General features: G+C 37.9%; 1 protein-coding gene across 2 annotated transcripts in view; it reads left to right on the top strand.

Moving 5' to 3' along the window:
* Positions 1-11,559, top strand: part of ABHD3 (abhydrolase domain containing 3, phospholipase) — a 56,041-nt gene extending 44,482 nt beyond the window's left edge. Inside the window, exons 5-9 of one of the 2 annotated variants that reach the window (XM_070452729.1) lie at positions 1,347-1,459; positions 5,314-5,487; positions 7,746-7,794; positions 7,874-8,039; positions 10,709-11,559. In XM_070452729.1, coding sequence (XP_070308830.1) covers positions 1,347-1,459; positions 5,314-5,487; positions 7,746-7,794; positions 7,874-8,039; positions 10,709-10,875 — 669 coding nt within the window. In that variant the 3' untranslated portion in view covers positions 10,876-11,559. Of the gene's footprint in view, positions 1-1,346; positions 1,460-5,313; positions 5,488-7,745; positions 7,795-7,873; positions 8,040-10,696 lie in introns of both variants that reach the window. The other variant, XM_020881754.2, reaches the window with a different exon arrangement.
* Positions 11,560-13,759: the final 2,200 nt, after the last annotated feature.

Genomic DNA, 13,759 nt, shown 5'->3' with positions numbered 1-13,759 from the left:
AGTTGGAGGGATTAGTGAAAATTGCAGTTTTCTCAGACTACATTAGTGATTGAATGGTGGGTGACACATAACCTTCCAGTCATATTTTATTGGAATGTTACCATCCGGTTTGTACAGATAACTGGTTTCAGCACTTTTTATTAGGGCAGTTACCAGATTTATCTCTTTGTTGTTAAATTTTTAGTTATTTTATCTCATGCATACTTTATTCATACACACACTCACACATACATTGTACACACAGGATTGTCCTCTGCTCCCAGATCTCAAATAAAGCATCTGTGAAGCTTTTCTGCTGGAAACAGAGCCCTTATTGATGGGCTTCACATGAAAATCATTTGTTTTAATGCATTATGTATTGAGGCATAATCAGCTTTGCATATTTTAACATTTTAAGTGTCTGTTTTCAGTGTAGCGCAGCTGGGGTTATATGGAAGTATTATCGAAAAAGAAAATATCTAATTAATAAAGCAGACTGCATGTTGCTTGATCTAGAGTGAAGGCAGTGTCAGAAAAAAAATCATACTCCTTCACTGGTAGACAGCACTCAGGTTATACCCGAGCAGAAAGGAGTTTCGGTTTAGATTTTTTTGTGGATTATTGAAAACCGTTTTTTTTGCTTGATTGTGTGTTTTTTTTTTTTTTTTTTAAATAAGAATTACTTTGGGGCTTTCCTAGTGGCTCAGTGGTAAAGAGTATGCCTGCCAGTGCAGGAGACAAGGATTTGATCCATGGACCAGGAAGATCCCACATGCCATGGAACAGCTAACCGCGCCCCCCCACCGCTGCTGTATGCTGCAGCTACTGAAGCCTGCACGCACCTAGAGCCTAGCCAGAGTAGCCCCTGCTCGCCACAACTAGAAAAAAGTACGCAGCAACGAAGGCGCAGCACAGCCAAAAATAAAAATAAATAAATAAAATTATATATTAAAAAAACAATTGCTTTGGCTTTGTCAGGCCTAAGTTGTTGGTTTTCTATAAAAAAGTGTCATTCTCCACTTTTTCTTCCTAAATTGACTCCGTTCTTTAGTTAGAGACACATTTGAATAGAGTACTGCATATCTATCTAATTTAAGGTATTTATATTGGTCTTGTCCTGTTTCCCTCCAGGCTTCCTTCTGTGATCAGAGTCTTTTGTTAGTGCCAATTCGGGTAGTACTGACTCTAAATGGCATAAATTTGAACTGCAAGACAGAAATTGAAAATTATCCTGACTCATATAGTATGTGCAAACAAAGGTCATTTTCTCCTAGTTATGACTTTTTGCTCTTTTTTACATTTCTGTGTTATACAAATGATTCCCCTCCCAATTTTAATTTTTGTGCTTTACCTGTCGTTGCTTGCAGACACCAAGGACTTACTGTTGTTCAAACACTGAAGACTTGGAGACAGTCATTCACCACGTCCACAGTCTGTACCCTTCTGCTCCATTTCTGGCAGCAGGAGTATCAATGGGAGGGTAAGATTTTTCCTTTCTAAAATGTCCTCGAGGGAAGTGGTCCTAGTGCCTGCCTCTTTCAGATGACCATAAGCTACATGGACATTTAAAAGCAAATGTTTGTGTTTCTCATATTTCATCACATGTGGTTGGATGAAATGTTAGTCGCTCAGTCGTGTCTGACTCTTTGCGACCCCATGGACTGTATGTAGCCCACTAAGACTCCTCTGTCCATGGTATTCTCCAGGCAACAATATTGGAGTGGGTTGCCATTCCCTTCTCTAGGGGGATCTTCCCAACCCAGAGATCAAACCTGGGTCGCCCTCATTGCAGGTAGATTCTTGACCATCTGAGCCACCAAAGAAGCCTCGCCTCATTTGGGCTAATTTTTTTGTGTGTTTTTTGTGTTTTTTTGTTGTAGTAATAGTGAGCTTTAATAAAAAACAAAATTTTTATTTTATGGCATTTTGCTGTGCTTTGAGGACCTAAACCATTGTCCAAAATCAGCAAACACATGGAAACAGAAAATATTTTTTCTTAATTTTGTAGTCAATTTATCTGTCAATTTTCAAAAGGTCTTAGGAGCGTGCTTACTTGAAAATGAACAGCTTTACAAATGATAGGCACTGAAAGATTGGCTCTAACCATAGTTTTTTAGATTCTGATAAACATAAAACTAAGAAGGAAAGAATACGTTTCTTACATTAGCATGGAAGGTCGGACTTGACCTACTAAAACGGAAGAAATCTGAATCAGTGCAGAAAACCCAAACAAAAATCTGTGAATTGTGCTTAAAGGAAAGTATTTCACTTTTTCCTTTGCCCCATAATGAGAACCTTAAAGGACAGGGTGGCAGCTGAACTTTCTTCCCTTAATCATATAAATTCTTGAATTTTTAAAAAGCCAGACTTTATGTAAACAGGCCCTGATTCTTTATTCAGAGGCTCCTGGGAAATGCCTATTCTTGTCGAGTTGAAGTCTCATTGCCTGAAGGCAGAACTTGACCATTAGCCTTTGCAGCTGGTTGAATATTAATGTCTTGTAAATTGTTGAAAGGGAAGTCCCCTTTCTAGTTGCCTAGCACTGTGACATGTTCCCAAGTGGGTTTACCACTCTGGGATGTGGTTTACAGCTTGACACATTTTTTTTTCCTTTTGGAGATGCAGCAGACAAAAGCATCTAAGACCCTTACGCCCAGACTGGGTAATCCCCACGCCTGTTATGCCTGGGGCCAAGCAGCGGTTTGAGCCAGAACTAAGTCTCACCAAGGAATCCACGCTGCGCTGCTTGAGACTTGATCACATTCCAGTCTCCTAATGGGTTCCTAGACTAGCTTTAAAAATGTTCAGAAATTTCCAAGTATATAAGTAGTATATAAGAATAGAAAAGAGTATAATGATTCCTCATATATATTCATCACCCCAGCTTCAGTGACTGTCAACTTAAGGATAATTTACCCTCCATTCCCTCGACTCTGATTACATTAAGATAATTTTTAGACATCATTTATAGAGATTTCTGTGTCTCTGACAGGTACAGTCTCTTAAGAAACAATAACAACCCACCACAGTATATTATTACACCTGAACAAAGCTAACAGTAATTCCTAAATGTCACCAAATATTCAGTGTCAGTATTTCATTTCACTGTCAATCTGTTGGCTGGTTTTTACAGTTTGTTTGAGGCATGAGCCAGATAAAGCCCACATATGGACAGATTATGTATCTTAAATCTCTTAATCTGTGAGTTCTTTATTTTTTTTCTATCTGCCTTTTTTTTTGTCTTGGTAAAAAAATGGAGTCTTTTTCTTATCAAAGTGACACGGCCTTTTTATGGGGTAATAACTTGACGTTATTTTACTCCTGAGTAATAACCAAGAAATGTCCCACCTACTCGGTCACAGTTATTCCTGGTGTTTCCTGCTCCAATGAGGTTCATTTCCAGCTCTTTCAATTTTCCCATTACTCCGGCCTCACAGAAACCTCTGACTGCCAGCCAAAGAATTGGGCCACCACAACTAGACCCTGGAATGACCCCATTGCAGGAGAGAAGCATTATCCCTTAACTAGCTTAGGGAGCCATGTACTATAAAAAAGGGAATGTAGTCATTATGAACAGTTGTTCTCAAAAGGGAAATCTCCAGCCTGAGGTCTCTGCCCTGGATGAGGAAATCACTGAAGGAGATTCTGACATGATGGAAATGCTGAAGCACTTGGTTTTTGGCATCTGTCCAGCCTGCAGGTCACTCAGCTATAGCTGGGATGAATTTCAAAACACAGCGTGGAGCCATTTGTGTCTTTCTGCTGTAACATTTCCAATAAACCTCGTCCAGCAACAGCAAAAATACCCCAAAAAAACAGCAAACCCTGAAATCTCCATTTTTGATCTAGTATCTTATCTCATTCACTCTGTAAGCCATCTGGGTTGGAAAAAAAAGAATGAGAGAGAATATTTACTCATTTCAGAACCTGGGCAATTGGAGAAATAAAGGATGGAAAAACAGGAGAAACAGAATTTATACTATTATCCTTTCTCTTAGTTGTCAATGTCAAACTTGGATTTCTGGTGTACTGTGTTAAATTCCATTCTTGTCCCTTTTACCAAAGTAAAACTAGAGTAGAATCAGGAAAAATGAGAACAAAAGGAAAAGAGGAAAATATGTGAAAGGAGATAAGGACAAACAGCAGGAGGGAGTAGAAGAAAACAAGTGACTTTAGGGGCTGATTGTGCCGCCACAATTCAGGAAGTCTGACTCTGGACAAGGAGCCCTGAGGCTCTGCTGTAGGGAGCCAGGCATGCCTGTGCGCCCAGTGGCTTCAGCCGTCTCCAACTCTGTGCGACCCCAGGGACTGCAGCCCGCCAGGCTCCTCTGTCCATGGGGTTCTCCAGCAAGAATACTGCAGTGGGTTGCCAATCCTCCTTCAGGGGATCCTCCCGAACCAGGGATCAAACCTGCAGCTCTTTTGTCTCCTGCATTGGCAGACCAGTTCTTTATCATTAGCACCACCTGGGAAGCCCAGGGAGCAAGGATGCATAGACAATTAGAATGGCCACCTAGACCAGTTACTCCAAATCTCCAGGTGAGACCCAGAAATCAGCTGTTAAAACTTAGGTGATTTCAGTATTCCAACACATTTAAAAACCACTCCTTGTGATCTGTCCCCCGTGCCAAGCATTGGCAAACCACAACCTGGAGGCCAAATCTGACTGTTTTTGTGCAAGAGCTAAGAATGGTTATTATATTTTTCAATGGGTTGGAAAAAAGAAGAATTATTTCACGACATGTGAAAAGTATATGAAACTCAAATTTCCATGTCCATATATAATATTTTGTTGAAACACAGCCATGTCCATTCCTTCATGCATGTCTACGGCTGTTTTAAAATACAGTCACAGGGTTAAGTATTGATGGTTGTGACTGAGATTTTAGGGCCACCAGAACCCGTTTGCTTTGTGGCCCTTTATAGAAAAAGTTTGCCTGAAACATCCCTCCCATAATAAGTTAAATACTCAGCTAGGGGGTGGGGGGCCAGGGAATTGCAAATTTTTAAGAAATTCCAATATAATTTTCAAAAAAGAAAACTACTCTTTCGATGGATTTTTCTGATATTTTACCTCAAAGAAAGAAACACGTTTAACTAATAACTGTATGCTTTGTCCCGTTCTCAAATTCCCAATCCATATTTATCTATTCTCAAGATAAATATGTGAACAGAAGGAAAGAAGGAAGATATTTTCATGGTTTTCCAAGATAAAGGGGTTAGACACACTGGTTTCTATGTTTATTCTCCGTAGTTAAAAGTCCACAATTAGAAATAGGATGTCTTGTGATATAGAACAAATTCATCACTGTGTTTTGTTTTTCCTCATTTTAGAATGCTGCTTTTAAATTATTTGGGCAAAATTGGACCAAAAACTCCTTTGAAGGCAGCTGCAACTTTTTCAGTTGGTTGGAATACCTTTGCTTGCACGGAGTCACTGGAGAAACCACTGAACTGGCTGCTTTTTAATTATTATTTGACAACTTGCCTCCAGTCTTCCGTGAATAAGTAAGTCATTTTAAACACCTAATGTCACCAAATTTTTTGGAGTACGTGCCACAGTAAAATGTTTTAAAGGACAACACTGCTAATGTGTGTATATATATATATATATATATATATATATATATATATATATTTGTTATATGCACTATTATGTTATATACTGTAACAAAATAATCCTTCTATTATCAATATGTACAAAAATAAAAAGATTTTATGTATAAGCTAAAAATATAGATAAGAGCTCTGATGTTTTCTTTCTGTACCATGAGGTAGCTTGTACAACCTCTAGGCTCTGTGCCCCATTTTGAAGATCATCATTTCATCACTGTTGTAAGTTATTCTAAAAGAATAAAAACATTAGTATTGAATGTGTTGAATAACTATGGGCTATTTCCCTGGGTTTTCTACTTGTCGCTAATCTTATTAGTACCTAATTCTCCCCTGGGTAGTAACTAATGTGTTAAGTGTTTTCAGAGCTGAATAATATATTTTTTAAAGCTTGTGTTATGAACATAGTATGTTTTAGAGATTTAGGAGCATGCCCATAAAATATGGATATTCTCAGCCCCCACAATTCTTAACATTACCAAAATATTATCTGTGAATTAGTTTCTTCCGAAATTGTTTAGGTATCTTCTAACAGTTAAACAGTATGATAACAAAGAACATGGGATGTTTCTGTTTATTTTTTGATAGCCATTACTGGGCATTTAAAAGTGAATTGACAACTTTAAATAAAAAGTAAATTTGCACATAACTTAATTGAAAACCATTGTTATCCTGAAAGTTGACATGAGATGTCGTCAACTTTTTGGGGAGTTCCCAGGCAGTCTAGTGGTTAGGATTCTGGGCTTTTACTGCTGTGGCCCAGGTTCAATCCCTCGTCAGGGAGCTGATATCCTGCATGTCTAGTGGCACAGCCCAATTTTTTTTTTTAATGAAAGAACAACGTACATACCTTAATTAAAAACTACTTTATTTTAAAAAAAACTTAACCTATTCATTTTTTTTTAATTAAAAAAATTTTTAAAGAACAACCTCTTTGTTACATCACAGATGTTGACTATAAAATATTGCTAGGAATACTACAGAATTATATTTTTATTCATGGTCACTGAAATGGAGGACAGTAGCAAGAAAAGTGAAGAGAAAGATTTGGATTAAAATATGGGTTATACAAGAAAAATGAGCATTTAAAAACACGTACACAAAAATATAAATCCTAATTTTCAGTACACCAATTTAAAGAGGACGATAAATCTTCAGTTGATTTACCCAACTGAAAGCTTCTGGCTTCAGAAGGGGCCTTTTTGGCCAAATTGGCTTCATGGCATCAGTGTGCAGGTACAGTTTGTTAGGCACACTTTTGTTTACTATTGTACAACTGGTCGCTTCTTCCATAATTAATAAAAAAGTATCTTTAAAAAAATGTCTTCAGGTGCTTCAGATGCTGTATGGTATCACTTATGTATGGAATCTAAAAAATACAACAAACTAGTGAATAAAACAAAAAAGCAGACTCCCAAAGAGAGAACAAACCAGTGGAGAGAGGGGCGGAGGGAGGGGCAATACAGGGGTAGCGGACTTTTAAAAAGATGCAGGAGACACAGGAGACGTGGGTTCAATCCCTGGGTCCAGAAGATCCCCTGGAGGAGGAAATGGCAATCCACTCCAGTATTTTTTCCTCAAAAAATCTCATAGGCAGAGGAGCCTGCAGGCTACCGTCCAAAGGGTTACAAAGAGTTGGGACACAACTGAGCACACACAGTATTATATATAATGAAATCATATGTATGAAACTTTTCAAAATGGTAAGGCACTATAGAATTTAAAGACTCATTCAATAAAAGAAATAATCTTTAAACAAGAGTCTTTAGAACAAATACCAATATATTCCTGTTATGTCTGATTAAGTAAATATTAATATTTTGTTGTTGTTTATTGTTATTTAGTTGCTAAGCCATGTCTAATTCTTTGCAACCCCCTGGACTATAACCCACCAGACTCTGTCCATGGACTTCCCTGGCGAGAATACTGGAGTGGGTTGCCGTGCCCTCCTCCTGGGGATCTTCCCGACCCAGGGATCAAACCCATATCTCCTGCACTGGCAGGCAGATTGTTCACCACTGAGTCACCAGGGAAGGTCAATAAATATTTTATTGAGTAACAACTTTATGTCCTGTGCTAAGTTACTTATTATTAGGTGTGTTTAAGATGGGAATGACCTTAATTTTTTTATTTTTGAATTTTTTTTTTTCCAGGCACCGGCATATGTTTGTAAAACAAATTGACATGGATCATGTCATGAAGGTAGGAGAGAAACTTTATGTACTACTTTTATTTCCTCTTTTGATTCCAAGAACATTTATAGTTGGTTTCTGTTTTTCAGGCTAAATCCATAAGAGAGTTTGATAAGCGATTCACTTCTGTCATGTTTGGCTACCGGACAATTGATGACTATTACACTGATGCCAGTCCAAATCATAGACTGAAGTCAGTAGGGATTCCAGTGTTGTGTCTGAATTCTGTGGATGATGTTTTTTCACCCAGTCATGGTAAATTAACATCTTTGTATACATTTTGACATGAATCAACTGTTTAAAAATAATGTTCTTTGTGGGAAGATACAGTAATAAGAAACAAAATGTCACTCATATACTGTTTTACACTGTGATAAACAGAAAAAAAATAGCTTGATACTCATAATTTAGTATCTAAATGTTTCAGATCACATTTTCATATATTCTTCTCTAGTCTACTGTGAGAGCCTCAGAACAAATTATGGCTCTTAGTATTTTGCTTGTATTCATTCTTACAACCTTTCCTTCTTATCAAATACCTGTTCTTTGGACAGGCTGTGTTACAGTATCTTTACCTCAAGAGTACATTGACATTGTTTGCCTTTTCTTCCTAAGGTTCTTATACAGAAAGCTTTGGAATATTTCTTCCCTTTTAAACCTAGAAGAGAGCTTGAGACTTTATTAGTAAGATGTCCTTGGATAACTCAATGAATGTAGCACATTCAGACAATAAAGTCATATTTGAAGGGAAAGAGTTTGTTTTCCCCCTGGATACTGTATAGAAGAAAATTATGCCCAAGTTAACTTCTTCACTCTCTTAATTCAAGATATACAGAATTTTGTAACAAAGATATATGTGCCTGTGTTCATACATTAAAGCAATGTATGATGCCTAGCAGTAATCACACCTATCTTAAGGATAAATAGATTTGACCTCTAATTTTTTTCTAATGAAATTTCACAAAGCTTTTTATAAAACTTTTTCTCCTTATTTCTCCCCAAAATACTTTAAAAACATTTTCCCCAAGTACTTTATTAAAATAAACTATTCTGAGTACAAACACAGCACATATGTAAATTTCATAAAATCCCCAAAGTTTTTTTAAAATGTCACTTTACCATCTCTCTAGGGGATATCATTGTGTGATTTATGATTAAATCACAAGTGGTTTTAGATGGCTGGAACTCTTGGTCTTTGACCACAAATCAGAAAATTAAACTGTGACCTTTTTTTTTTTTTGGCCATGTTGTGCAGCCTTATGGGAATTTAGATCCCCAAACAGCAATTGAACCTGGGTGCGTGGCAGTAAGCACGTGGAGTCCTAACCACTGGACTACCAGGAAATTCCCTAAATTGTGAACTTTATCAGTTGAATAATATGGAGATTGTTTAGTCTATTTTCATTGGATTAAGGAAGTCTAGTATTTCTCCATCTGTTTTTATATTTCACAGGTCCTTCTTCCACCAACAAAAATTTCCCAGCATTTAACTTGTTTTGACCTTCTTGGTTGAAGTTTAGACTCATTATTTCTTATTCTTTCCCAAGCCACACTGAAAATAGTGGACAATTGTCTGCATTCTGAGAGCACAGGCAGCCAACATCTTTCACATGACTCCCATGGCCCAGCCTTTTGTTCTTCTGACATGACTGTAACTATCAGTGTGTTAGAAATTCCTGAGTGCATTCAGAGATGAATGAAGCACTTTAAATCTAAGCCCTTAATGTAAGATGAAAAAGGAAAACCAAAAATAGTATCAAGTCATTTCATCTGCCCCTCCCCTTAAGTTCTCACATCTGATCCCAAGATAGATGTTCTGTTTTAGGTGTAGTTGGATGGGTAAGGATCTGAGTTCAGGACCCATTTAGGACAAGGACTTGGCTTCCTAGGCCTTGATTTAGGGTCCCTAGGTTTACTCTTCAAAGAATGTAGTGAAAGGTCAGTTTAGAGCATCACCTAAACAGGCAGTTGGGGTCCTGCAGCAGCCCTTTCTTGAACTGGTCTCAGTTGTCCGACAGTAAAATTACCTTCTGTTCCACTGAACTTCCCTGGTGGCTCAGACGGTAAAAGCATCTGCCTGCAGTGCAGGAGACCTGGGTTCGATCCCTGGGTCGGGAATGTCCCCTGGAGAAGGAAATAGCAACCCACTCCAGTACTCTTGCCTGGAGAATCCCATGGACAGAGAAGCCTGGTGGGCTACAGTCCGTGGGGTTGCAAAGAGTCGGACACGACTGAGCGACTTCACTTTCACTTTCCATTGAGGGTGTGGAGTAGGGAGAGCTTAACTATAAATAAAAATTCAGAGAAGAAAAAATATAATCACCAATGTTTTACCACCCAAAGATAAACACTGTTACCACTGGGGAGTATTTTATGCCATTGTTTCTTTGCTATCTTTATATGTTTTTATAAATCATATCTATAATTTTGGATTCTTAACAGAGCCACCAATTGGCCTAAGGAATCTAACTTCATGTAAAGTTAACTAAAGTCATACATAGTGAATTTATAACTCTCACAAAGGTGATAAGATTTGTTTGTTTTTTTCCCTTGGTGTAACACCTAAATGGGAATCTTACAATGGAAGTATTCACAATTTCTTGAATTGTTTAATTTCTCAAAAGAAGACTAGGCCTGTACTTTTGTTATAACCAACCGATCGATTCTTCCAAAAATGATCCAGTACATGAACGTGAACATGAACTGTTAGAAGAATATGGGTGGTTGATATAAATGACTTATTTGATTAGCCATACATTATGAGTATTTGTTTAATGGTATTTTGGTTTAAAATGATTAGAAATGATAAAGGTGCACACTTTTCCTAACAACAACTGTTAATATATATTTTTCTCTCTCCTTCCCTTCTCTTATCCACCCTCCCGCCCAACCACCCCGAATTTTTCATCAAGCTATTCCAATAGAAACTGCAAAGCAAAACCCTAATGTTGCTCTGGTTCTTACTTCTTATGGAGGCCATATTGGTTTTCTGGAGGGAATCTGGCCAAGGCAGTCCACCTACATGGACCGAGTCTTCAAGCAGTTTGTGCAGGCCATGATTGAACACGGACATGAGCTCTCAAGCATGTAGTTCTTCAGGTGCACTTTGTCTGAACCACCGTATATAAGGGCAGCTCAGCTTGGTGCACAACTCTTGACTACTGTATATAAAGCAAATAAGCCAGCAGGTGGTGAAGAGGTCCAGAATGACACGCAAAAACTACTTTTTTTGAGAAACAAACAACTTTGTTGCAAGAAATAAAATATAGGTTTAGATGGTAACTTACGTAGATTTTATTTTTACTATGCCTTACCAAGTATGACCTTAAATAAAGTAGTACAAACATGGAATTGCACTTAACCAAATCTATGGTGTATGTAAAAAGATTTTAATTCCTCAGGGTTTTAATTTAGGCTAGTATTTTTTTAGATTACTTATTTTAGGTGATTTATTGTACTTTAATAATTGTAATAGGACTTTGATTATTTGAATGTAAGGTATAAGTTGGCACATTCCTAAGGGTATTTATACCTAATGATGGTAACATGAAAACTGAAATAAGATAAAATACAATGTGCTAAATCTTTTATGTATCTTAACTTTGAAAGGCAAATGCAACAATGTTAGACTGACTTTACATGCTCTTTTACTCTGATAATATTAAATTAAGGCTGACTTATGTTTTATAATGATTATAGTTCACATGATTATTTTTTAAATAGTATATGTGCATACATATATATCATTATATGAAATAAATTCTACCATTTTAAATTGTTTCTTTGTGAGTTTTTATCCAAAGAAAAGTAATCCCTAGAAAGTAATTTATGATCATTTCATAAGTGTGTCAGTAACAAATATTAAAACTGTTTCATTTCACTGATTCCAGAATATTGGGCTTCCATCATTAGTTCCAATTAAAAGTACTTTCAGCTACAGGAAACCCATCTGACACTGATTTGGGAATAATAATATTTAATTATCTTGCATCACAAGAAGTCTCCAGGTAAGCAAGGCAGGGCTGATACAGATGTTCATCAATGTCATCAAAAAAACAGGCTCTTTCTGATGCCACATCCCTGGCAGTCAGGATAGCTAGTTATCTCCTAGACACAAGATATAAAATGAACTCTAAAATTCATATGTAGGCAAATGACTGCGATACACTGAAGCTACCAGACCTTAATGTTGGGCTTGCCAGGTGGCACTAGTGGTAAAGAACCTGCCTGCCAACCCAGGAGATGTAAGAGACACAGGTTCAATCCCTGGGTTGGGAAGTTCTCCTGGAGGAGGGCATGGCAACCCACTCCATTATTCTTGCCTGGAGAACCCTATGGACAGAGGAGCCTGGTGGGCAGTAGTCCATGGGGTGGCAAAGAGTTGGACATGACTGAAGCGACTTAGCATGCAGACACAAGATGGCAGCTCACATATCACTTTTGTATTCTGAGAAGAAAAAGGCAGGAGCAGGGCCAGACACATTAAAATACGAGAGAGACCATGTTGTGGAATCTATCCTATAGAAAAGCCAGCATAGGTTTGTAAAGATACAGACTTGCTGCAGCTTTGGACATTCAGGATAACCTATTTCGTAAGGGAATGGGCAAATTATGACACATCCACATGGTCACTATCGGTTCAGTCGCTCAGTTGTGTCCGACTCTTTGCGACCCCATGAACAGCAGAACGCCAGGCCTCCCTGTCCATCACCAACTCCCAGAGTCCACGCAAACCCATGATGCCATCCAACCATCTCATCCTCTGTCGTCCCCTTCTCCTTCTGCCCTCAATTCCTCCCAGCATCAAGGTCTTTTCAAATGAATCAGCTCTTCGCATCAGGTGGCCAAAATATTGGAGCTTCGGCTTCAGCATCAGTCCTTCCAATGAATATTCAGGACTGAGTTCCTTTAGGATCCACATGGTAAAGCCATCAAAAAATATGAGGTGGCCCTATATGTAATAATTTATAAAGATATTTCTGATAGGTTATTTGTGGCCAGTCCAATATAAATAAAAATAAAATATAGCTCTACATGCATGTGATAGTGTGTGTGTTTTTATAACCATAAAGAAATGAGCATTTTTAAGTGCTGATGTGGAGGGTAACATTCTCCCCAGTTTCTCCACATTCTAGTATGCTCTGAGAAAGAAAGGCTGTAATTTATTTCTACACGCCAAGCACTTAGCATATTGCCTGGAACAGAGCAGGTCAGCAATAGTTGAATAACAGAGGTTTGTGTAAGAATGAAAATACTACCTTGTAAGCCAGATCTCTGCTTTGAAAAGTTAATTTGAAGTATACCCTGGAATTTTTTCTAACCGTCTCCTCAGTTTCTGTTGGTTACTATCATCATTAAACATTTATTCAAAGCCTCACAGAGCATTGTTTTAGAAATAGGGATACAGAGGATACACTGACTTTCTCTTTCATTTTTGACAATGTCCTACACTACACATTTTGTTACATATTGAACCCAGTGCTAACACATATATTTTGTTACAGATCCTCCCCAGCTGGTCCCCAAAAAGGCACCTTCTGCCTGGTGTCTTTTGAGTCAGTAGATCAAGACCAAGTGTGGTTCTGTTTGCTGCCAAAGAAAAGTTTTAGTCTTTGATTAGAGAACAAAGAGATGCAGGTCCTGGCCCTGACAGAAGGGTACATTTTACACACAGATCAGGTTGCAAAAGAAAGGGGGTTTTTGCAACCTCATTCCAAATCAGAACCTCTATTAAAGCAGTGTCTGTTTCCCCTGCAGACTTCAGTGCCAAAATGGCAATAAAAAATCTCACTGTTGCTCTGAACCTAAGAAAGTGCTGGTCATGAGGTAAGCACCCAGCTTCTTGGAACTTAATTTGGAGTCAGTGAGGCCAACCTACAAGGTCAGGTGATAAAGAATACTTAGGAAACATGCTATTTTAATTCCAGTTCTCACTTAAAAGACAGTCTTTCAGTCCTAAACTTTTCTACAAACAG

Source organism: Odocoileus virginianus, chromosome 22 (genome assembly GCF_023699985.2).
Source record: "Odocoileus virginianus isolate 20LAN1187 ecotype Illinois chromosome 22, Ovbor_1.2, whole genome shotgun sequence".
NCBI lineage: Eukaryota > Metazoa > Chordata > Mammalia > Artiodactyla > Cervidae > Odocoileus > Odocoileus virginianus.
The sequence above is the reverse complement of the archived record's forward strand: the minus strand, read 5'-3'. Positions and strand labels throughout refer to the sequence as shown.